General features: G+C 50.6%; 1 protein-coding gene across 4 annotated transcripts in view; it reads right to left on the bottom strand.

Annotated features, from left to right (window-relative positions):
• Positions 1 to 25,926, bottom strand: part of KIRREL3 (kirre like nephrin family adhesion molecule 3) — a 339,679-nt gene that overhangs the window by 24,768 nt on the left and 288,985 nt on the right. For all 4 annotated transcript variants that reach the window (XM_069788214.1, XM_069788215.1, XM_069788216.1 and 1 more), the window contains 3 exons: positions 24,112 to 24,217; positions 2,712 to 2,860; positions 2,182 to 2,309 (listed from right to left, as the gene is read on the bottom strand). In XM_069788214.1, the coding sequence (XP_069644315.1) occupies positions 2,182 to 2,309; positions 2,712 to 2,860; positions 24,112 to 24,217 (383 nt within the window). The remainder of the gene's footprint in view (positions 1 to 2,181; positions 2,310 to 2,711; positions 2,861 to 24,111; positions 24,218 to 25,926) is intronic.

Raw genomic sequence — 25,926 nt, 5'->3', positions numbered from 1 at the left:
TTTCCGTGCTGGAAACGTGTGTGTGGGAGCTAATTCCTCCCGGTTGCCCTCGCCTCTCTCCCCCAGGACTTTGCAGGCTGGGGCCAGCCCATCACCTCTCCTCCTTCCAGCACCTGCTTGCTTGGTGAGCCCCCGGCTCTGCTGGTTGCGGCTCCTACAGCTGATGCCTTCAGAAATTAGTGCTCATGCAAAGCCCTGAGTGATGGTTGGACATGGATCTGGGTCTCCCTGTAGCAAGAAGATGGGGGTCCCACCCCTAATGTGGCATGAGGAAGAGGCACAGAGTTTCAGATCCCTTTTAAACCCACTGTTTTAGCATCAGTTACAAAGATATCCATGCAAATGCCTGTGCTCACTTGGCCCCACCCTCACTTCAGTCTCTGATTTGTTTCCTTCTGGGAAAGTAGCAGGATAGAAGGCAATCCTGTGGGACCTCGACCTGGCTCTGAAAGCAGAGGGGCTGGGAAAAAAAGCAGCCCTGATCCCACATCCCACTGCGACGGCTGGCCACTGATGGGCTTTACATGCAGCATCCCCTCGGGGGAGATGGAGGCGGCTCTGCTGACCAGTACAAGCATCTCTGCTGGGTTAAACGAGCCGGTGGGTCTGTCCTGACGCCCTGAGATGCTCCAAGCCAGCACAAGTCAGCTAGAGGGAGCCAAATAAAAAGGGAGAAGGCTGCTCTGCCTGCGTGCTGCGTGGGTGCTGCCAGTTAGCGCAGGCAAGCCCTGATGTGTGGCTGGGGCTGGATGGCGAGGGTCAGGAAGCCCTCGTCCTCGCTGTGCGTGGCTTCTTTCAACCATCCTGCACACTCCAGCGGCTTTGAGAAAATGAAATGGAAGTCTATGGTGCGAGAGCATTGCCTATAATGATAATAATCCAGAGAAACAACAACTGCAGCTGTGGGATGGGAAACCACCCAGGGATTATTGACCCACTGGGATTCCTTCGCTGATTCGAGCCATCAGCTCTCCCAAGTCTATAATTACCTCCCAGGAGATGGCCTTCGCCGAGGTCATTATGGTTTGGAAAAAATACCCCAGCAGTTAATGCCTCAATGTCTGCTCCCCTCCTCCGTCTGTGCCTGGTGAACAGAGGTCAGGAGAGCGACTCAGCCCGTTCATCTCACTCCCGTCTGAGTCCAGCTCTCTGATAATACCTAGGCTTGTGCTGAGTAAGTCAGCGTTGTCTCATCAACTTCAGGATGCATCTGCCCAGACGAAGCTGAAAGATGCTTTTCAAACCCAAACCTGCGTGCGCCTTCTGGATGAGTTTCACATCTCAGCCCTCCTTTAGCTTCTTAACGTGGCTTTGCTCAGCCCTCCTGTCTGTAAAGAGGGGATGAGAGTATCTCACGCCTCCCTGGGCTGACTGAGCCGCGATTAATATTTGCAAAGCTCCTTTTGCTTTTCAGGACAAAAGAGACGTGGAGAAGTCTGCTGGGCCAGGTCTAGACTCCCCTGGCTTGAGCAGGCTCCAGCCCACAGCGGAGGCGAGCTGAGGTGAATGCGTCAGATTGTGAACTCACAGGTCTGGAGGCCAGAAAGGACCATCCCAGAAAGGACCACACGCAGGTGATTTGCAGAAGCGCTACCTGTCAGCGAGAGGTTAAGTGATGCTCTGGCCTCTGTTCAACCCTTATGCCCATCATCATGGGAATCGATTCTCCTTCTATTAGGACTCCTTTGCAAACATCTGCAGGCGAGAGCTGCGTGCGCTCTGGAAGGTGGCTCTGCTAGGGCTCAATGGGGCAGGGTCAGACAACCCGCTGCCTCGATTCCTCTGCGGCAGTGATGGCAGTGATTATCAGCAGTCTGGTTTTCCCTTTGCCTCTCCCAAACGGGACTCCAGGGCTGACTTTCCAGCCTGCCATCTAAATATCTCATGGATTCACACACGTTTTCATCCAATATATTACAAAGGCAATAAAGCCTTTACTGCTTAATGCACTTCTCTGGACTAACCGGGGACACACGCCGCAGCCTTGCAGACCTGCAGCCTGGGAGCCACTGCTCTGCAATGTCACATTGTCCCCTGCATTTGGAGGAGCCTCGTAGGTCCAGCATTTGGCCAGCCAGGAGCTCCCAGCCTATAGGTATGGGCTTTGCTCCGTGGGGAACATCACGCAGCACCTCAAGCCCTGAATGTGCCATTCTCCACCGCACCGGCTGTGATTCTTACCACGCCTGAGCCTCGCTTCATCCAGACGATGGTGAGAGATGGGTTCCCAGTCCAAGCACAGTTGAAGACTGCATCCGAGCCCAGGTCAACCAGGAGGGACTGCGGTTCTGTTGCCATCCTGGGCCCAACTGCACAGAGGAGACCAGAGTTATTCCCAGTGATGGGCTGTGCCAGCCAGAAACTCTCAAACCAAAGAGGTCACTGTGTCAGAGGAAGCAGTGGTAGGTCTTGATGGACCTATGGGTCACAGCCATGTAAGACCTCCAAATAAAGAAGAGCCTGAGACAGGTGCCTGCTGCAACCCCAGAATGACCAGCTCCCTGAGGACCACCATCATGAGCTGTGCGCTTGTAAGGCTGGAGGAAATCATGGCTCCCCCCACCAGAGCATTTACAAAGTCTGAGCTGTAAGAGAGCCCAGCAAGTCCTGGTCACCCCGGGCAAGTCAGATCTAGCCATGACCCCTTCCCGTTAATTTTCAGCAGCTCTGCTAGCCCTGCTAAGCCAGTCTCAAGCTGACAGATTACTTACAGTAGACGTCCACGGTCCTGCTGATGTTCGTGCTGCCCAGCGCGTTGGTGACCTCGCAGGAGACAGGCTCAAAGAAGAAGGTGTGGTCCACGATGGTTTCGTAGAAGTCACCGGACGCTTCCTTTATAACCTGGCCTTTTTTTGCCCACCTGTTGAAGAAGAAAGAGCATCATCATGGTGCACTTGTCCTCGGCATCATCCGCATCATCCCTACATCACTGCCCATGATGTAGGGGTTATAACCGTGGGTTTTGGAGGTGACGCCAAAGCGATGTATGTGTACATCCCTACTGAAACCTCTCCAAAATAAACCAAAATTGCTATTTCCCTGTGAAAGGCTGTTTCACTGGAAATACACCTAATTCCTTAGGATTGTGGGGCATGAGTGGTAGACCTCAATGATAGGAGTGATGGGACATGGAGGCTCTCTGCTGATGGAAAACCATGGTGCCAGGAGAGCAGTCCCTTTCCGAATGCTTGCCAACCAACACTGCTGGTCCTTCCGCATCAAAACCACTAAAAACTTTTTCAGCTTCCCCCCACTTTCACCCTTTTCTTCTTTTTTTCTCCAATCAAAGAGAACTTTATCCCTTTAAGGCAGCTGAAATAACATTACCCTGAAAAGCCAAGCTGGCATTTGCAACACTGCAACTTGCAAATTGTCTCGGAGAACAAGCTGTCAACTCAGCACTTGAATTAAGCCGCTGTTTGCCAAACAATGAGCAAATGTGACCTAATGGGGCACCATCTGGCAACCTGCCACTCTGGAGTGGGTGGGAAAGACAGGAGATGCTGTCAGGCTGGTGTGAAACTCCAGCCGCTCTTTGGGGGAAGGGAAAGAAATCATAGGCAGCAGCCTGGGAAAAAAAATACAATAATCCTCCCAAAACAACTGACAGGTAAATTAGAGGGAAGAGGATTTCCCTGAGGAATGTCTGCCTCTGTTGTCTCAGGGCTGCTCTCCTCTGGTTGTGTTGGATGGGTTGGGATGTTTGGGTTGGGGAAAGATGCAGGCACTGTGAGCTGGACTTGCCCCATTCAGCGCTGGAGAGATGAGCCACAGATGCTGCTTCCCATGGGGGGGTCGGTGGGGTGGTTTTGGGGAAGCTGTCCCCTTCAAGCAAACAGCGTCTGCTCATGGTCCTCCCACGGGTCTCCTGCTCCTGCCTTTACTGCTCTCCTCTGCCCATTCCCACTGCTCTGCTATGGGTTCCCCTTGCTTTAATGCCAGACTTGTGCTGCCCCAAAGGCAACCAAAGACAACTGGAGCTACAGTGAACTCATACAGAGGGTCTGTAGGCACGGACGGCTTCTCCAAGTGCCTCCGTGGGGCTGGAGTGAGAGCGAAATGCTGGTCCATGGCAGGCTGGAAAACGCTCTGACTGTGCAGCTAGAGCAAATTCCCCTGGCACCTGCTAATGTGAACCTAATTGAATCAGGACAGCTGACCTGCAAGGCTTCACCCACCATCTGATGACACAAGCATTTTGAAAGAGATGTATTAGCGGTACAGATGTAAGCTGATTTGTATGCACTTATCTGCTCTCTCATTTCATTTATCTTTGCAACTCTAACAGATGCTGACTGGCCACTTCAGCTTCCCTACCCTCCCTTCCTCCCCGGACTCCCCCTTCAATAATTAATCAAGAGACGCCGCTTTTATTTCTAGGGCTGCGCTTCGTGTGTTAATGAGGGAGTTTCCTTGTATGGAAAAACCAGCACAAGCAACACCTGCCAGGTGCTGCTCCAAAGGTTTGAATGGTCAATGATGCTTTGGTGATGCCTTTCTCCTTCCAGAGGGAACTGCAACCCAAGCCGAGGGGCTTGCGAGAGGTCAGCCAGCAAGGTTGAGCTCAGCATCATGCTTCCCTGCCTCCTGCTGGGATGTGCCTTGCCCTGCTGCCTCCCTGCTGCAGGAAGGATGCTGCCCATCATGGAGAGCATCTGCCAGTGCTGCAGCAGCAGCTTGTCCCTTGGGATGCTCCTTCTCCCCGGGCTGTGGCAGAAGAGAGCTGGGGGGATCTGCCAGAGTCCCGGTATCTCATCCCTGAAGCTTTGCATAGGTTGTGGGGTGAAGAAGAGACACGTCCTTATTGCCTCCTGTTTGGTTTGCTGGTCAAAAGGCTTAAAGTCTGAACACTTGATGAAAGAAAGCAAGGAAGGAAGGACGGTAGAAAGCTAGAGGGACAGGGAAACTTCAACTGGTGAACGTGGAATACCCTGTGCTTTTCGTCAGGAGTATTTCTGCTCTGTTAAGCTCCTTTTACAACTTTGTCCCCATAGAGGCTGTCAGCCACAAGCAGATTTCCAGCCTCTGAAGGGTCTTGTTCTGCTACTCTAGTGCTCAAGGGAGGCACCAGATGCCATTTCCTTGCAGCAGTCAATGGGATGGAGTGCGTGCGGCACCAAACCTGTGGGGGAATCCAGCGCTTCTCTTGCGCCTGGCACTTTCCTGGTTATTTTGCACAAAACCACCTTCCCTGCTCTGCAAAGGACAAGAAGGAGGTTTCAAGATGAGGATAAAAGTGACTTGTGAGCTCCCTGGGTCATGTCCTTGCAGCCTGCCTGCAGCTCCTCCTCCCAGCAGAGACGTGGAGGGCACCAGGGTTTGGAAATCAGGTGGAGAACTGTCTGGAGGTGGGTTCGAGCTGGGCAGACTTCAGCTGAGATCCTCCTGGATGTTGCAAAAGAAAACAAAACGGAGGGCAAGGTTTCCAAGAGTTGTTTGACTTTGCAGTGGCTTGGGAAAACACACCAACAACTGTGGCACGGTGCTTCATGTATTTGTTCAAAACTGATCGCTTCCGCAAAACTGGATTTCCCGTGCGCAGAGATGTGTCACAAACAGCAATTTTTCGTGCTTCAGCAGAGATCAAGGTTCTCGCTCCAGTTTTCCAAGGCTTAACACTGCTAAATCAATGTGGCTGAACAAGCAGTATAGATCTTTTATAATGTCAAATTGTTTTTTAATAACGACAGCTGATAACCCTCTTGTAAAGCTTCCCGCGATGTGCTTGTGGACAGCCAGAAGGCAAGTTACTCATGTTTTTAACAAGCCCATAACATGTCTTACTCACCTATAAACCTTTCAGTAATTATTTATAAACAGAATCTGAATAAAATGGAGCCGAGAAGATGCGGAGGATGCTCCAGCAGTCCTGTCCACCACCTCCACTGCTTTGGCTCTTCATGATTTCTTCCTAATGTCTCACCAGCCTTATTACATCGAGCCTGGCTCCCAGCCAGCTCTCCTTGTCCTACCACCCTTGAGAGCAGGGGCTTCTTTCATTTATATTGTTACCTTGAAGCTATTTATAAATTGCAAACCTGTTGCCCAGGGTCTTTTCCAGACTATATAAATTTACCTCCTTTAGTCTCTCATATGACTCAGCCGCTAACTCACCTGTCATTTTTTGCTGCTGGTTTTCTTCCTAAGCCAAATCATATTACAGGGGCTGCAGGGACAGGTCTGTGCAGGGGGAGCACAGCATCGTTGTGTCCTCCCCCTGCTCTAAGCCTGCCCCAGGAGAGGGATGAGGCTCTGCCCTCGGGGATCCTGCCCAAAGGACCTGTTCCTATGATTCCCTTGGGCTCTCCACGCTGAAGGTTAGCACGGCAGAGGGGATGCCACGGGACCCATCCCATCCTCCCTGCGCTTCTCGGGTGGTCCCCATGGGGTGACAGTGGCAGCATCACGGTGAGATACCTTCACTGTCTGCTCTCTACGCCCAACAGGCACCTTGTGAGGACCTAGCTCCAAATTCACCACTTCTCCCCACTATCCCATCCGTATGGCCAATGCAGACCTAGTATCCTATCTGCTGCTGTTCCTCATTCCCTCAGGCTTTGCACATTTTCTCATCTTCCTTTCTCTTCACCAAGCACCATCTCAGCCTGTTTCCCCAGACGGGCATTTCTTCCCCTCTGGTCTGAGTTTCACTTTGTTACTTCCCTGTATTTCTAACCTGCGTTTGTTTTCCTCTGGCCTCTCTGGAGGGAGTGCCCAGTGCCTCCCAATTCAGTGTCTTCTGGAAATTGAATCGGCCAGGCTGATGGAGGAAAACAAATTTCAACCAGGAAACAGATATTTCGATCCAAGCTTCAAAGGGGTTATTGCAGACAGCAATGAAAAAACAGTCATTAAAGAATAATAAGAAAAAACCCTGTACTGGGTCCTTTTAACACTTAAAGATAAGAGGGCGGGGGGGACTTTTCTAAAGCAACATTCTCCAGGGAAATATTATTTTTCTGACTCCATTGATTGCTTCCCAGCTAGGAGCGCACACAAGCAAATAAGAAAGGACCGTCTGGGATATGTTAGCTCACAAACAATGCTGTGACTTTGTTTCAGTTTTCATACATCTGTGATTCTTCAGCGACCTGCTCAGGTTTCTGAACGAAATTTGCCAAAAGCTGGGATGAAGCTCCTGTGCTTCCTCCCAGGATCTCGGTGGAAGATGCTCAGCTGAGTCTTCTGCACAAGGGGTTTTTACCCAGCAGCTCCATCACTTCCCCCCAAGGACCCTGCTTCTGGCCAGGCTTCCAGGCTCGTGGAGCCGATGAAGATCTAACCGTGTTTGCAACAAGAGCGTGACGTGCCCTGTAGAGCATCGGGACGTAGAGGAGCATTGCTAGCGAGGACTTCATCTGCCTGAGCGCTGCCCAAGCTCACCGTAACAAATAAATTCCTCTGTCTGCAGTACAAGGTCTTGTAATTCTTCAACAAACAGCATGTGTGAACAAGCTATTTACTTTACAGCCCTGTGAAGGCTGTAGGACTCGTATACACTCTTCTTTATAAAGCTCCTCATCAGGCCACGGCTCTCTCCAGCATCTCCCAGCAGCACAGGAACAAGTGGAGGGGCATCGCTAGCACCCACCCCGCAGCACAGGGATGCTGGGGCTTTCTGAGCTCTATAATGCCCCATCAATCACTACTTAAATCCATATTGCAGGCTACGTGGATTGTTGCTAAGGAGGTTTTTTTGCAGTTGCCAGCAGCACACGCACTCCTCAAACCAGACCTCCCAGCAGATCGGCTGCTCTGATGGCGTGTAACCCAGGGAAGTGGAGTGTATCATTATTTTTAATTAACAATGCAAAATAAAGCAGTTGCTTGCCATATAAATTGTGTTTACTAAGAATGACTTAAAATAGATAAATATTTTCTTGGACGCATTTTAATTGCTTAATAAAAGTACCAAGAACACCCACAAATACCTTAAATAAATGCATGGCTCACGGAATGAATTAATTAACATTTCATTCCTGGGAATGGCTATTAATTGCTACAAATTGCTCAGAGAATGGGTTTTGTTGCTTTATTGCTAGCAGTACCTTCAATTCCAGTGCCATAACGTGGCAGTCCCCTCTCATCCTCAGACAGGAGCTGTCTCCATGCGTGACGGCTGCCAGTGGGATGCTGTGAGCACCATCCTGCATCCCTCCACTGTCCCTGTAACCCTGGCATCCTCCACGGGGAGGAGCTGATGGAGAAGGATGGTGTTTCAGGGATGATGTGCTGGCATCCCTTGGAGGTCTGAGATGGCCAAGGACAGCAGATGACTTGTGCTGGCAGCTCCATGTTTGCAGAGCATCTCCCATGAGTGACATTTCTTGTGAGAAATGATGGAGTGAGCAACACAGCCCGAGCAGTGTCACGCTACCCCCCTGCATGGCTCCGGCGTGATGCATCGCGCAAATTATTTCTTTATTAAGAGTAAATTTCCATAATGGTAATCTATGGGGTTATTCCTCTTCTCCTGCCTGCTCCCTCCCTAATGAAGACGTGTGGGCCCTGTGTGGTTCCTCAGCCGCATGTCTGCCGTCCTCCCTCTGTGCCGGTGCAGCGGGTTAATTTATCAGCCGGCGCAGGCGATAGGTAATCTTTCCGCCATCTAAATTACAAGGCTGGGCCTTCCAGCTTCGGGTTTGATCAAGCTGGGGAGGGCAGAGCCCTGAGCAAAGCACTGAGCATCCTTGCTGATGGCTGGCTGGTCCTTGAGCATGCAGGCTGGGGGAGCAAAGACGATGGTACCCACCATACTCAAGGAAAGGCTTCCAAGCCTCCAGCTCCCATCCTGACAAACCTCCATCCATGCATGGCTGCTGCAGCAACGGCCTCTTCCCAAACTTCTCCATCCCCGACACGGGCATCTTGGCTCCACCGCAAAGTGAACCCCAGGTCCTAAGGGTGGAGATGCTGCACCTCAGAGTGGAGATGCCAACTTTGCTAATCTCCCCCCGCTTATTTCTTTTTCCCTATGTGGCTTTTCTTCAGAAACAAATAAACAGCGAGAAAGATTGCAACCTTTTCCCAAATTTCAAGAGTTCAGACTTGAATCCCAGACAAGGACATGTTTGGTGTCTGATTGCGCTTGCTGCGATATACCAGTTGCCGCTACTGGGGTTTGATTGTTTTTAAACACTCTGGGGTTTGATGATAATAATAACACCTCACTGTGCAGAAGAAAACTCTGGCTTGATTTCCTCTCTAATCTCAAGCCAGGAGGCCGGTGACGAGCCTGATTGCTCATCAAACTGCAGTCTTTAAGGGAGGTGCCTGTCTTCGGTGCACTGGTTTTGCACCTCCTCCTTGCCATCAGCAGGTCCCATGGGTGGGAAGAAGCAGGAAGGGGCTACTCAGAGCTCCCCAAATCACTCCTGAAAATGTGCAACAGGAGTCCAGCTCTCCAGAGAGCATCAGGCTACCGGAGCAGAGATGGGCATGAGCACCCTGGGGCCAAGTCTGTGCTGCCCATAGCGCGGGAGTCTGGAGATACCAGGGCGAGAAGGTTTCTCTCTCCCAGATGGCACGATTAAAGCTGTGTCACTGGCACAGCCTGTACAAGCTGCAGTTCATTTTGGTGAGAAAACCATCAAAATAGCCTTTCGCTTAGCACAGTGATCAGAACAAATTGAAGCAGAGGGGAAGAAGTAAACAAAGCTGTTACCTTGGTCAATGACTTGACTGATCAACCGTTGTAAATAGTTAAAGCCAGCTGATGAGCCGTGCAGATCATCAATGGCATAACGCTACGCACTGCAGCCCCAGGACTGGGCACGACTGGGGTTTGCAGCTGGTGCTGCATGGACCTCTGTGCATGCTAGAGATGCAAGGTGGCCATGGACCCCATGGGTGGCTTGGCCGGGGGATGGTGAGAATTAATACCTGCTCGGTACACGTGCATCCCATGCTGGACCATGTGCCTGGGTCGCTGATATTCGCAGCGGTGCGGGGCAGACCGTTGAGGATTATGGACACCGGCGTTTGCAGCAGGGACTTGTTGGCCAAAGTACAGCCCGCTGTGCCCCCCGGCTCCTTCCCTGCACAAGGGGCTGGTAAGGACGCTCATCCCCCCGGAAGGAAACCAGAGACGCGCTGACGGAAAAGCTGTTACTATTTCAAAGGAAAAGCACAAAACTTCACTGGCTGGGTGATTCCTTCTGCAAATCGAGCTGTTTCCTTGACAGATCAAAACAAAATGCAGATGCTTTAGATCTGGCGCTCTTTTAATCCCGCTGTTTAAAATCCCCCCTCCTCCTCCACCCCCTCACACGAGAGGGCTGTGCACCAATCCTGTCCCCATTAATCCCTCTTTCGGCGCTTCTCTTGCCACGATGGATGCTTTTCTGCCCCTCCCCTTTCACAAGTCCACCCTCTTTTGCAGTAACTCCTCTCTCCTCCTTAAATCCTTTGCCCCGGAGTCATGGGATCATATAAAAACTGTACTTTTTTTTTTTCTAAGTTAAATTACTAACGTTAAATTCCTGGTTTTTCTAGGTGCAGAGAAAGTTTAAAACCATTCAGATGGGTCTGAAGGAGCAGGCTACGACAGCTAGCTGCCAAAACTGCTTATCCTGGGGAAATGCTGGGGATGTGAGTCACCCCTTAGTTCTGGAAGAGCTTATAGGTGTCACCTCTCCCAGGGGGATTTTACCCCTTCGGCAGCAATGCTGCATTTCATTTCTCCTGCCTACATTGTCTTGACTTATCCTGCCACACAATAGACATGACTAACAGCTTAACTATTATTTCTTGCATGGATCGGGTAATCCAATTTCATCACGTGGTTTGTGTTTCCTCAAATCATTTAACGGGATTAGTCCTTTCTGGGGTCTTCCTACCCCACTCCACCCCCGTAGCAGAATTTCTTTAGCCAGATTTATGGATGCTGGCATGTCGAAGCACTAATTCTCCAGCACCGTGTTTATCCTCCTGCTTAGTGCAAAGTGAAGCTGTGCCATGAAGCTGTTCAAACTTGCCTTTCCCTCTACTACAGCTCTTATTTTTCACCTAAAATACATCACCCGTGCTTGTGCCCTTTGCAACTTTACACCTTGCTGTGCAATTCCTTTGGGGTTTGCAGGAAAAAAAAAGGGTGGTAACTGGAGACAGAAGCCCCAGCTCTTCATAAGCATAAGAAATCTGCTGCCAGGGGGATCTCGAAGCCGGCGCTGGGCTGGGACGGCATGTTTCGGATCACTGAAGCTACCTAATCTGCATGCTTCAGGGTAGAAACGATGGGCACAGTGGACAGGAATGGCTCCTGCCTTCCTGTGCACAGGATTCATGCATGGCCAGAGAGCTGTCGGGTGGCTGGGGCTTTTCAAAGGGTTTTCTCTTTCTTGGCTGATTCCTAAAGCTCCTCTGAGTATTTGACCTGGGCTTGATTTTGGGAAGTTTTCAAGGGCTTTGTGGTTTGATCTCTGTAGTGTGAGAGGGCTTCAGCATGCACCAGGCTGACCTCTTGCTGGCATGGAGAGAGGAGACAGACCTCGGGACAGGTTTATATTAATTCTTCAAGGTGGGTGACCAACAGCCAGGTGATGGTCCCTGATTTGGACATGGTGCCCACCAGCCTGAGCCATTTCCCTCTGACTCTCCAGCCCCAGCTCAGAGCAAACTCACCAAGTCCCCTCCCCGCAAAGCCCTTCCTTCCCCAGGACAGCTACTGTTGCCATCCCACCATTCAGAATCCCTTTTTAGGCTCTCTCTGAATTTTGGCGTGTCCTCAGGTTGGTGTGAGGCACAGCTCCTTCTCTGGCAGGTTCCTTGGCCAGTCCTGCCAGAACAGTTAATAATTCAGAGCTGAACTGCATCTACAGCAAATGATTCAAGTTAGGATTATCAACAGAGGCAACTGTGCTAGGAGGCATGCACCCCAGGTGAAGACGGGTTGAGTCCTAATTATGTGGGAATCTTCTTGTGGAAGATGCCAAGGGCAGCGATTTCTGTGTAATGCAACACGGGCTCCTGCTGGCTGAACTGTGAGTAACTTGGGGATCTGGCAATTCATAAGGAGGAATAATAAATGACATATCCAGAAACACATTCCTGTTGTGCTAATGCAAATATACAGGCAAATACGGGTGGAAAAGTAGAATAAAGTTGCAAGTTCACCAAAAGATCTGTTCTTCTTTTCACTACGAAATTTATCTATCCGACCACCCATCAATCCACCCATCAATCCAACCATCCCTCTCTCCCTCTCTCCCTCCCCAGACTTATGCTGAAGTCACTGTTCTCGGCCAAGTCTCTTGAATGCCCTTAGATCACCCTGGTAACAACACTGCTCTTCTTGGCCATGCTATGAAAAAAATAATCAAATGTGGCTGCACCCTGGTACAACAGACTGACCCATAAGAGCTTTGTGATTACCTATCGACTTCTGTATAAAACAGCAAGAAACAGCTTTTCAAAAAAAAGTCATCTCCAGAAGTAAAAACCATTAAGTCCTTAATTACACACTTCAATAGCAAAGCAGAGCTGAGCAATAAGCATTGCTTGATGCTTTACAGGCAAATGGCCTTCTAATCCAGAGCCAACAGCTTGTGTTCTTCCTTTGCTTTAATATTTGCCAACAGTTTCCAGAGAGTTTGCATAGGAACAGAAACCCAAGGATAACTTCAAGACCTGATGTTAACAGAGTTATTAGTCCATGATCTGACGCTGGATGAGACCAGTATCCCTTTTGGGTCTTCCTGGGATGGGCTTTGCAAGGCTAGATGCTGTCTACACCAAACAAGCATGCCAAGACAACTTCATGCAAGGCAAAAAAGGAGGCTCAGGATGCACAGTACGTCCTCACCACAGCTACCGAAGTCATCCAGGTTTGCAGAGGAAAGCCTCTCCTCCTAGAAACTGCCCCAGCTCAGCTTGTGCCAACTTTTCCCTTGCTTTCTCCTAGATTTGCTCTTTCCCAATGAACCCAGCCTGACTTCCCAGCTGAGCAAGCCTGTGCGACATTTGCCTGAGCTCAGCAGCGGATCCACTTGCCAACGGCCTACATATGGCAGGATGAGCCCTCTGATTGCCACTGTCCAAGACCAGTCATGTGTACTGGGGAAATTACTGGGACGTGTGTTCCTGGGGGGCGAGTGGGACCCAACAGGTTTATTTTGGGATGCCAGCGTCCACTGGCTTTTCTCATACTCACGTCATGCATGTTGGCCTACATTTTGCAGCTATCCTGATAGCTCTTTTAAGCAGAGACATTTCCAAGGATGCTGCTTGGGGAATTAGTCAAATGAACAATAACTGCTGCCCACTGCAATCACCAAATCACCACTGGCTTACTGGAGCAGAGACGGTGACAGAGAGAGAAGTAGATGCTAACAGCTTTGTCCTCCACCTAAACCCCCCTCTAACCCTTGAAAACAGCAATAAAGGAGCAAAGAGGGAATCAAGAAGTGAAATCCTTTAGCAAAGCACCTGCGGGGCTGAGGTGGGCGCAACCCCTGTCTCCATCCCGGGATCTTCTTGCACACCCCGCCTCATCAATCACACCTTGCTTGTCCCTGGTCACGTTCCCCACCCTCTGGCATAAAAGCAGAAAAACCTCAGAGCTGAAGGCCTCTTAAATCAACGACTTTCCCGACTCAGAAGCTGTAAGAGGATTCATTATTTATATCGCAGAAACACAAAAGCTTAGCATATTTTAAGCTGTCTGAAACGACTTCAAGGCAACTCTTCCTCTCTCTTCTTTTTTTTTAACAAAACACATTGAGATGTCTCCGAATCGAGCGGCAGGAGGAAACTCTTGCTTTTCTTTGGAAAGAGAAAATAAAATGGGGGGATTGAGGGAGAGAAAGAAAAAAACCCTGTGATCCAGCTTGCGTTCACCAAGGAATGCCCATCAGGGGATGTTCCCTGTGAGATGCTTGCATAACCCTTCGACAGACTCTTTTCTGACGTCTCACGGAGCTTATGGCAGTAGGAGAGGTGAAGGAGGCATCTCCGCTACTTCACAAGTACAAGCACACACAGCCATATCCTTCAGAGGCAGCAGGAGAGGAGGTGCTGAGTCCTGGGTGTCTCTTTTTTCCTCCTTCTCCCTCTTTTTACATTTTCAATTTAGTCACAGCATCTCTAATTTCCTTAGATCTGAAGCCACCTCGTGAGACTGGAAGGGAATGATATAGAAGAAAGATGAGGGGAAAAAAACGCCAGTAATCTTGTAAAAGTCAGTTTTGAAAAATCAATTTTCTTGTGTGACAAGATTTGCTTAAGGCTTTTCGTTCTGTGAAATCAGCCCATCATCCTGCGGGAATGCATGAAGGAAGTGGCAAGTGTGGTTTGGAATAACTCAGATTAAAGACTGCTAAATTAGGCTTGAGAAGCTGCCACCTCTCCTTGCAAAGGGAGAGGAGATCTGGCCAGAGGAGCCAATGATGCTCCCTTCCCAGTCACCTTCCCAGTCACCATGAGCCTGTCTTGAAGGAGAGGTGACCAACGAGGCTGGGAAAACACAACCCTCAGATCTCTCCAAACCCTACGGATGCTTAAAAGAAGCGTTAGCAGCTTTGCTTGGTAGCAAACCATAAGGTCTTTGCTAGCACCCAGAGATTTGGGTGCAAAGTTTGCTGGAAATGAGCGGCTTTGGAGACAGATTCACTCCAACGTTGGTAAACTGCAGGACATGAGCAAAGTCTGGAAGACTTGTGAGGCTGCCAACTCCTGCCCAACGGGATGCCGGTAGTCCTGGCCAGGATGGGGATGGCCACAACCATGGTGCACCCCATGTTTCAGTAAGCCCTTCTGGAACACGCCAGCAAAACCATCCGCCATCCCCCTCCATTGGAGAAGCTCCATCCAACACAGCAGCTTGGGCTGGCTGCTTCATCGCTCATTTAATTGGGTACCTTTAATCATTTCTACAACAGGGAGTGGTGCTCGAGAGTACAAAGCGCTTTCCTTCCCCCCGCTTTTTGTTTCCCCTTTCCAGCCATCAGACTCTCTCTCCTCTATGCTCTCTCCTAATTAGTTCGAGCTGCCTCCAAACATCTCCCACCCACTTGTTCCCATTACCCTGACAAGGCAGGGAACGGGAACACAAATCTCCCTGTCCTCACACCTCCGTGAGCAAAGGGAGGCTCTTCCAACCTCATCCTCCTGGTCTCACCTGAAGCCGCACAGCTTGGCGGAGGCCCCCAGGCAGCCCAGCCTCGCTTCCCAGCTGCAGGGATATTGGTGCCTTTTATTTTACTTCATTAGTTTTTTTTTAAAGCATGTCTTTCCCTCTCCACCTGCCACCCAGCCACGCTTCGCTCCCTGTCAGAGGGAGCTGGCAGATGGGGCTGATGCATCACGAAGGAGATCTGAAGAATTCATTTCCCGTTATTTTTTTCTTTCCCCAGCTTTCATTTTCACTTCAGAGCAAAGGTCCAGTTGTCTGGGAGGAAGCTACAAAGACAAACCCGGGCAGGAAAACAGAGATAGTCAGGAAAAATGTTACAGTGCCGATAACTTGAGACCTCGGTGTGCTTTGCATTCATTTCAACTCCCGCTTTAGCTGCATTTTGCTATGTCTATAAATTAGATTTATTCCGTTGCTGCTGTGAAATGCCTGCGGGCCCTTTCCCTGCTCCAGCTTCTCTTGCCTCCCTTGCCGAGTTTGGCTGCGGGAGGCAGTGGGAGAGGTGACAGAACCTGCTGAGGGACGGCATATGGACTCGCAGTGTCCTGCCGCTGGACAGACGGCAGCCTCGGCCGTCAGAGGAGGAGGGAGCAGATGGGAGCAGGGGGGAGGAAGGCAGCAAAACCAAGGAGAGCCTGCACACTTTCTCCAAGCTGAACTGAAGGAGGGAGCTTGTTAGGGGGAAGAAGGTCCTAAGCATACCAAGAAATGGCTGCAAAACCAGAGTGACCGTTCCACCTGAAGATGCTGAGATGTCTCTTGCCTGGACCAGAGGTCTGGTGAGCTGCTCCCCACATCATCTCTCTGCAGTATCCTGGTCAGCAGGGACCCCCGAGGCTCTGCGGGACCGTGTGGGGCTGCCCCAGGTCCCCTTGCCGTCCCCAGCGGAGATGTGCAGGTATTCTTCCCCTGTGAGTATGACACTGAGCCTGACAGACGTCGTGGAGTGTGCCCATGTGCCCATGAGCTTCACACCTTATCTGCAGTTGCAGGCTGCTCTGTAGTGTGTTTCAAACCCTTGACAGTCCCTTTTAAATATTAATAGAGCTGTGATTGTAATTTAATAAGAGCTTAATATTGCAGATCCCCCTTCCTTGGCAGAGACTGCTGGGGAGGCAAAATATGTGCCAATTAGGTAGTGGTCTCAGTGATCAGAAGCTCTGGGGAATGCAGGGTACAGGGGGGATGTTCACTTTTATTCTGGGCCTTTTGTGAATGGGGCAGAAGAAAGCAAGCAACATACCAAACACACCAACTCCCAGGATACATTTTTCAAAGCCATCTGAATTCCATACAAAAATATATTCAGGTCTTATAGTGCCAGAATAGGGAAAATGGCCACTGCTGTGGCTTGGCTGCAGGCAGCGCCAGGCGTGCCCATTAAATGGATCATTTGCCATTACTCTGTCAAAAGTTGCCAATGAAATGCATCGCCCTGAATCTCTGCATCAGCTTCCCATGATCCAATAACCCCTTCTGGCCTTTACAGCCTACAGATCTGTGAACATATTCTATGGCAGCTAAATGGATGAGGCAGGGACAACTTTGGTGTCACGGAAGAGCATTAAACTTCAAATATGCCTTCCCCTGGCCTTTCACTCAGGAACAGAGATGTCGTGCACATCTGGAAGCCCAGCTGACCAAGTGAAGGAGCGATGGAGAGCTAGCTGGAAGAGAGACATCTGCTCCCAGTGCCTGGGGTGATTTGTCCTTCTGTTCAATGGTCCTGGCAGCAGGAAACAATTCCCAAGATACTTCCCTCCCTAAAAGCTGAATTCCTCAGCTCTATAGATGAAGCATGTGGCTTCATCATGGTCAAATGAAACAGGGTGCATCCATCTAGCAGCCCAGCTCTCCCCACTGCCTGGACATGGGGGTTGACTCCCTTCACTTGAATCCTGCTTTGGACGCATCCCTGGGGGCAGACCTCTGGCATAGAGAACCCCATCCGAGCAGGTCTGATCCCTGAGGAGTGAGTGTAAGGAATCAGGGATGGGAATCCCTGGGTACTGCACATGAATCAGTGACTTGCTGACCTTCATTCTGGGCTTCCTCCTGTCCTATCACCACACGCCTAGGGCAGGGGCTGTATTTTCTCTCTTGCCTCGGGGATCTGTTTTGGAGAAGTTGGGTCTATGTGTTGAGCCCACGACCGATCGACTGATGACGGATGTGCTTCTAGCAATCAGTTGGTCCAACCAGCCACATTTACTGGGGTAGTGAAGGTGCAACGATTCACTCCAGCCAAGCAAAGGCTGGCCATCTGCTCATTCCCTCCTCCCTTCCCCATCCCTTTGATAAGGGTCTCCCAGTTTTGTACTGCTCCTGGCTTTGCTTCTCTTCCACCCAATGTCACCCATCAGCACACACCCTTATTCACTGGCTCTTTGCCATGTAGCAAAGCAATGCCAAGCCACGAGGGAGCTGGTTCAAGCATCTGAGCAAACTTCCAAGCTGCAGCGGTGCTGCTTCCAGCAGGACACGGGGCACGTGCTCTTGGAGAACTTGACTTCTCCGTGGCAGCCTGAAGTGTCTCATGAATAAATCTGGTAAGATGCCAGCAGGTCCCAGAACTGTGCAGACAAGACCCACAGTAAAAAGAGCAGCAATGCTCTGTGGAGTTTGAACTTCTCCTCTGGGTTTTTTAAAACAAAATGTGGGAATGCGTCCCCATGGAATGAAGGCCTCTGAGATGGCACAGTGTAAGACAGGCAGGCCAAAGCACAGCTAATGCATATTATTTTCTCCTTCTCTTCTCAGAGCTCCTCAATATCAAGTGCAATTTTTCCATATCTACCTGAACCCCAACAAGCCTGTCACTTTTCCCTCCCAAGACCAGCAGCCAAAATGCTCACAGACCTGTACTTGGGCATGCTGTACGATCCTTGGAGACAGCAGATCTACTGAAGGCTCTGAGGGTCTTCATCCACACGTCTCCCTAAGGCTGGGTGGGAGATGCCACCCTGCATCCCCACCAGAGCCAGAACCCTGTGGAGCAGGCTGGAGCAATGGGCCTGGCACTGGATCTCTTGCCTGTTGTTGCCCCTTTGCAACAGCAACAAGTCATATCTTTTTGTTTTCCCCGGTGCAAAGGCAGAGGGAGGCTAGGACACTGCTTCCCATCAGGTGTGTTTGAGCCCCACCACCTTTAAAGAAAACCTCTTTAAGAAGCAGTTGAGTTTGGATTAATATTTGATGAGTGACAGCATGCTGTTGGTTCAAAGATAAAACCTTGTTTACCAAACAAGGTCTTTTCTACAGACCGGAGCCCACTGAGTGAGCAAACAAACAATGCTCCTGCCGCAAGCTGAGCCACGCGGTGTGTTGGCGATGACGGTGGGGCTGAGGACAGAGGGATGCTGTGGGCTGGCTCCGAGCTCCGGCACAGCCCGACCAGGCACCCTGTGATCTGGGAAGATGGTGTGGCTCAAGCCCTGACCTGCAGCTGCAGTTCACCAAGCTGGTTGACGCAGGAAGATCTTCACCAATATTTGGGCAGGTGGCACGTTCGCCTTCGGCCCAACAGGGGCAAGTGGAGCTTGCTTGCGTTGCACAAAGTGCAATCCCCCTTCTGCTAGAGGATGAGGAAGAAGTGGGGTAGCACCATCCCTGAGTGGCTGTTCAATCAATGCTTCCCAGCTCCTCCTGACCTCTGCTTCTGCTGCAGCATCAGCTGGATCTTCTGCCATGTGCCACACATTTATGGAGAGCTGTGCGTGTTGTTCACAGCTGCCATACACAACGCCAGAGCCAGACACCTTGCAGCAGCTGGGGAGGGAGAGCTCTCTCTTTCCATCTACGTCTGTTTGTCCGTCAGTCCCACGCCTTGTTTTGGAAGTGCAATGGTCCCCAGAACTGCAGCTGACACTGGAGGGTGGCTCGAAATGTCCCCCCTCCCTGTGACTACAAAGATAACATAATTTGCAAAGGTCTCTGCTAGCCTTGGGGTTGAGAGCACTGTATCAATGCGCAAGAGTGAGATATGCATTTTTGCCCTGCCTGTACCAACTCCCCATCACTCTGCAAAAATAACCATCATCGGAGGAGCCCAAAAGGCTGAGGGACTCTGCCTCCTGCAATATTAAACTTTCCCATTTTCTTCTGCCACTTTAAAGATTCTCTTTCTTACTGCGAGTGATGAATAATAACAGCAAAAAAACACCCCACAGACACACAACAGACATCAAAAGCCAAGAGAAGATTGGCAAATAGAGAGATCTGAAGTGAGCAAAGAGGAGCCTTGGTTGTGAGTCGGTTCACGTAGCCCCGACTTCTGTTCCTTTCCATTAATTTTACCCGCCATCACAGGTGGCAGAACAACGGCGACAGCTAATTACTCTCTCTCCCTTTCCCTTTCTTGCCTGTTTGCTTGCAGCAAAAGAAAGTCAGTAAATTCCCAAATTCCCCACTCCCCATCCCAGAATTGTCCACCGAGAGGCAGAGGCGCGTGGGAAGCGTGCTATTAGAGGAAGATGAGGCGGTGCAATTTGCCCGCACATATGCTCGCTGCCTGGTGGAGCCGTTTTCTGCCGCTGCTCCTCCAGCCTGGCACTGTGGCTACGTGATGCTCTGCCTGCAAACGAACTGGCAGAAGCAGGCAGCGGCTTGAGGGAAGGGGAGAGGAAGGGGCAGCTTTCCCCCACCACTGTTGGGACACCAGGGAGCCTCTTTGGGCTTTCAGCCCCATGTTCACAGTGCTAAAGCAGATGGGGACACGTCCATGGAGGTGCTGCCAAGCAGCCCAAGGTCCCCTTGAGCCTTTCTCGAGCAGAAGATGCTGCACCGGCAGCAGCAAGGAGCTGTGGAGCAGCGTTTCAGTGGGCTGAACTGCTCTTTAGCTGCAAAGGGAACATGATCCCAAGCGGAGGTGGGATAAACCCAGGCCAGGTGGGGTATAAGACCCTATAGGGGCCATAGGATATGTCTGTGCAAAGATTGCTCTATATGGTGAGAGGGAAAACAGGCAAATGACCAAAAAACCCTGCTGCCAGGGTTAATTCATCCCTATGCCAAAAAAACCCTGCTCACGCATCGCTGCGATGCCTCGCCAGCCCTCTGCCCAACTCCCTCTGCTTGCTTTTGGTGACATCGGCCTCTCCCGTGTCCAAAAGCGGTGACAGCCCAGGTGACATTGTGGGTGAACAAATGCCCCTGGGGAGAAAGATGCTCCTTGTCAAGGAATCGTTGCTGCCAGTAAGGGAGGAAGATTGGGATTTCAGCTCCAGCTTCAGCTGCAGGGTGTCCTTAGCTAAGAAAAGGAGCAGAGGAACTGTGTCTCCAGCAAAGGACAACCTGTCCCAGACCTGTCTGCCCCCCAACATCATGAGATGCAAGCGAATTTTAAGGCAGAGGGGTTCTGGCTTTTTCCCCCATTAGGAAATGCCACTGAGGCCAAACATTTCACGGAAACCTGTCAATTTTGACAAAATATCATTAACCAACCCCCCCCCTCCGGCCCCAAAAAGAGAAGATGTGGCGCAGGCTGTAACTTTCCAATCGGGCTCTGGGAGCAGATCGCTCCAAGGTGTCCTTTCTAACCAGGTTTTTCTTGCATTAAAAAACACACATATGTGATGTATTATATAAGAGAGCACGAAGAAAACCTCTTAAGGAAAAAGCAGCTGCCTTGATTTCATCAAAACTATATTCTCTATGGGGGGTTGCATAGAGGCAGAGGGGGATTTTTGCCTCTTGGGAAATTGTGTTGAATTTTGTTTCTTTTCCCTTACCACCTTAACAAAGAGAGTGAGGGGTCTGTGCTTAAAACCCTAGGTCAGCAGGACCACAAGGCTGACTTAGTGGCTTCTTGCTAACGAGCAGCACAGTTCACAGATGCTCCCCAGCTGAGCATCTTTGGGTGAGATGCTTAACCTCACTTGCTTTTCCCAGCCAGAAAAATCCAGGGTGCAAGTGCGGTGCAAAACTTATCACCCCTTGCAAATTCAAACAAGGTGACAACTTGCTCGTGTATTCAAAGCAGGGATGGTCCTGCAGAGCTGGCTGTGGATTTATGCCCAGAAAAGGGGATTTATGTTGTTTAGACATTTTTCCTTTGTGTTCAGAGCTGTTTACTGACAAACATTGGGAGGTATTAAAAATAAATGTCGGCTGAAGACCAAGATCTAGTATCTCTATCTGAGGATGAAGGAAGCCATAGGAGATATACTAGAGCAGTTCTCTCCCCAGGGAGAAAAAAAAAAAATCACACTTTCTCTCTATTGTTTGTTTTTAAGGCAGAATAAGTTGATTTTCACCAGTGACGGGGTCCCAAGTCGCCCTGAGGATGACATTGAGCTCAAGTTCTGCCTTTTCACACCACCAAGTATCTCAGTCCTGGGGCTTTACACATCCCATTCCTTTACCCACCTTCCCCCCTAGGCAGAAGCGAGGTGCAAGGGGCTCCTTGCTCGGATGTCCCACTCCGGAGGGCTCCAAGCTTCGGTGCCAAAACATCTGCTGCCTTTTCATAGTTAGTGAAGAGCTTTGGGATCTTTTGGAAGGGAAACAAATCCCCCCTGCCAATCAATCACAGCCATTAAGCGGAAGGAAGCCCCACTGAGCACTGCTGAATCCTGTTTGCTTGTCACAGTGGTAGGGAAAAAGCCTTGTGTGATGTTAAGATGTCAAGGGAACTTAAGAAATGAGAAACCCAAAATGCTTGAATTTTTCATGCCTTTTTTTTTCTTCCCCCCAAAAGTCCCTTTTATGTGAAAGCATAACCTGAAAAAAATGTGCCATTAGTTTTGATAGTAAAGTCCATCATGAAAAGAGTCACAAAGCACTTTGCAGAAAAGGAGAAATCCCGATGGTCAGGCAACAGGAAGGGTGACAAGACGCTTGGCCTTGGGATGGGTGAGAAGGAAAGAAGAGGGCTGTGGGCACATTTGCCACTACAGGGGCCAGCAAAAACCCTGCACTAACGAGACGGCTCCAAAGACGAGAGAAGGATGGCGGCTATTTGGTGGAGAAAAGCAATCCAGCATTGTTTTGGCCAGGGAGAGCCACGTACCCAGAAGGTGGAAGCAGCCGAGAGGAAGGAGAAAACCTAGATGGGAGCCTTCAGGACTGCTCCATTGTAGAGGGGATCAGCCCAGGGTGGGTTCAGGGATGATGTGAAAGTCCCTGTTGCTGAGGGTCAGGCTAGATGCCCCGTCTTTGGAGCAGAAATTTTGCCAGGCTCTTGCCACCATCTGGTTCCTTGGCCAAAGGTGGTTGTTTTGCCTTTGACTCTACCAGTAAGACCCACGTGGGATGTTTGCCCAGGTCCCTCCCCAGATTGTCACACACTTTGTTTTCCTCCTAACTGTAAATATGAAAACAGGGCTATTTGTATCTTTGACATTAATTGACTTCTCAAATTAATAACTCTTCTGTGTAACTAGAAACGCAATTATTGCTTTGTTGTGCTGATAGCAGATATCCAGCCGGAAGGAATCGTTCCTACCAGCAAACTCGATTGTACTAATTAAGCCGTACGAGCCTAACAGGAGGCGGGTCATGGTAACCTGTCCCCGGAGGTGCCTCCTCTGTTATTATCAACTGACGCTGTTGCAAAAACAGAACTGATTGCACGCCTGTGCGTGCACGCTCATAACTTCAAGGCAGGAGTGATGAGCGGCTGATTGCAGTGGTGGAACGGGGGCGTACCTGGTTGCTGTGAAATGTCTCAGCGCTGGCTCAGACATGGGCCCTCCTGGCCAAGAGCTGGAGCCAGGAGGCTGAGCATGATGCTCTCTCTTCTCCCAAAATGTGATGATAATCCACCCCGCTTTCCATACCCATATTTTTGTCTGCTTAGACCGAGAAACCTTTGAGAGAAGGGGGGCTCCTAATGCTAGCAGCCCTCAGACCCATACCCAAAAGCCCACGGCAGCGACTCTGCTCGGTGCAGAGCCATCTGCTGATCTTCTGCAGCGAACGATACTGACTAAATGCAACACAGTGAGCAATGAGCCTCGCTGCTGCAGGGTACAGCCTTGTCCAACCCTGCAGTATCTTGATGACTAGTGATCAAGGGTGGGTTGGGACTGCCTCAGTATAGGGGTGCAGGCGAGGAGCCCCAAGCACTGCCTTCTGCCCACCTACTGCAGTTGCAAGTGATGCAATTTCTCCTCCTGTGATGGCCTCATCAGTGCCAAACTGAGCCCCTCAACTGCTCGTGCCCTGCCCTGAGCTCACTGGAGCACTGATTGAAGATCCCAGGTGGTAGCGACGACCCTACCCACTCAAGGAGAATGTCCCACTCAAGGAGAGCCCATCCCCTATGTCCTCCCACATCTCCAGCTCAGGCATCTCTGCTCTGGCCCCTTCTGAGCTCTGCTCCACGCTGCTAGGGTTAGAGAGGCTTCTGGCAGTTGCTTAAGGGTTACATGGAGATGGCAATGGAGTTGTATTGTTCAAATCATAAAAGAGTATGCAAAAAAAAAAAAGGAAATTTCCCATAATAGACTTTTCACTTGGCATGCTTTGCTCGTTATGTCCCCAAACAGATGGCTCCACCAGCTCGCTGCCAGGCCTCTTAATCCACTCCAAAGCACCAGTGAATCTCTGACCAAGGACTTGCTGCATGCAGCAAAACGTAGCAGACGGCCTAACGCAGAGGCAATTGGAGCCTCTCAACATGTAACAACATCATCAAGGCAGGAGCAGCATCGGGAAGCCATTGGAGCGGGGATGCTGGGAAAAGGACCACGCCACAGCAGGTCACTGCTGCTCTGCAGGGATCAGGGGCTGTGTCTGGCTCCAGCCACTGCATCCCCCGCCTGGAGGACAGCAGAGGCCGTGGGGATGAGCTAGCACAACCGCCAAGCAGCGATAAACATGGGAGCAAGTGAAATAGCCACCAGAAACTGCAGCCAGAGCTGCTGAGCGCTCTTGGGTCACCTGGAGGAAATAACTTTGCACAGTGGGGAACACGAGAAGCTCTCAACAGAGGGCTGGAGTGAGATGTGGGGTGCTGGCGAGCGAGGCGGCCGCCTTACCTGTACTGGGTGACGGCAGGGTTGGCCTTGGCAGAGCAGTGGAACTTCACAGTGTTATCCTCTAGGACTGGCTGCGGCTCCACGGACAAGTTCACCAAGGGCGGGTCTGCAAAGAGATAGAGACAAGCCCATGAGCGACCCGAAGACACGGCGCAGCATCCCCTTGCCCGCTGCCTGCCAGGCTTCTGAGTCCGGAAAGCAAAATTCGGTCATAAGAAAACATGGCAAAAGCCCTGAGACTCCTTGATGCTGTGATATAATGTTTAGGGCTTTGTAAGACAGGCTCGTGTCATGCACGCTGCACTTGTCTTGGAAGGCTTCAGTAAATAAGACAGAAAGGGGAGCCATGCACACCATTTGATGTAGCATTTCACTTCAAAAATGTTAATGCAGGCTCTGATTCCCGTTTAAGGAAATAAACTTGCCTGCTTTGAAAAGCTCCCATTTAATATCTTGCTGTGTAATGATGATCTTTTGTCTATCCGCTAACTTAGAAGTGGCATTTCTGCTCTTTCATCAGCCTAATCATCTCTGCCAAGTCCTTATTGGTGTCACAGGCCTTTTGGTTCTTCCAACTGGTGCTCGGTTTCTTTTCTTCTTTTTACATGATAAGCATCTAAATGCTTTAGCAGCAAACAAAATTTAGGAGAGAACCGACGAAAGCAAAGGAGAAGAGAAAAGGGTGCAATGTTTGGATGGGGAATAAGAATACCCAGAGTTGTTTTAATTTTTCATGACGTCTGAGAACGGGTGTTAGACCTCCAGCTTTAGGTTTTAAGGATGGGACCTCATTTGAGGGAAAAAGCAGAAAGAAATGGCTTTGTGGAGAGGTTTTCTACGTGTCTGAAGAACTAGCTGTCCTGTTGCAGACTGTGTTGGGGCTGCAGAGAGGAGCTGAGGCCAGCTCATTGATCCAGCTGAGGGGCTCTCCTGCCCTTGAGGTGATAGTCTGACGCAGCGTATGCAAAAATATATCCTAAAATAGGACATGTTATGTGCTCACCTCCACCTGCTGCCCCTCTCCCCTTCCTAAATATCTTGGCAACGTCCTTCCTAGCTGGAGAATGGGGAAAGGCTGCAGTTGAGCAGCCACCCTCCCACCCAGCGCCCAAGCATCTCTGCTGACCTGAGGGAAGTGAAGCTGGTTGGTACCCACTGGCCCAGGGGACCTCCCTTAGCATCCCATGCGGGTGGGCATCCTGGAGCCCAGCGCCTGAGAATGGGGTCAGCCTCACAGGGCTTGGAGGAGGTATGATGCTTGATGTACTGCTCAGATGCTGTGAAGCCACGGCTCTAATGCAAGCCCAAGGAGTGTCGTTGTGTTTAATTAGGGATGAAAGCTTCCCTGATGGCTTCTCCCTCCACCAGCTTCATCTACCATACACAAGTCAGGGTCCTGCTAGAGAGACATGCCCCTGTGGCAACCGCTCAACACCTTTGCTGGAGGGTACGGGCTCTAACTGGGCATACTGATGAGAGAACAGCTCGAGTGCCACCCCTCTTCTGGGTACCACTCTGCAAAGGTAATGGCAACGGGTGAAACCTCACACGTATGAGGAGCTGAGGAGGAAAAAGCAATGCTGTCCGCAAAGGCACGGGATGGGTTGGCACTGGCAGAGCTGCAGGGGAGGCGAGGAAAGCAGAAAGCCTGTCCGTGTGCCGAGAGAGCAGGACAGCATCCAAAGCAGCCCTGCGGTATTCCAGCCTGCGAGGTGCAGGGTGGGTTGGGATCATCCTTGCAGCAAAGCCACCAGCTGGGGATGAAAGAGGAGTCTCCCAGGTGGCCTCGGCAGTGATTTTGGCTGGGCGGCAGCC

Source organism: Haliaeetus albicilla, chromosome 7, assembly GCF_947461875.1.
Source record: "Haliaeetus albicilla chromosome 7, bHalAlb1.1, whole genome shotgun sequence".
In the NCBI taxonomy this organism is placed as follows: Eukaryota; Metazoa; Chordata; class Aves; order Accipitriformes; family Accipitridae; genus Haliaeetus; species Haliaeetus albicilla.
This window is presented reverse-complemented; position numbering and strand designations above follow the sequence as displayed.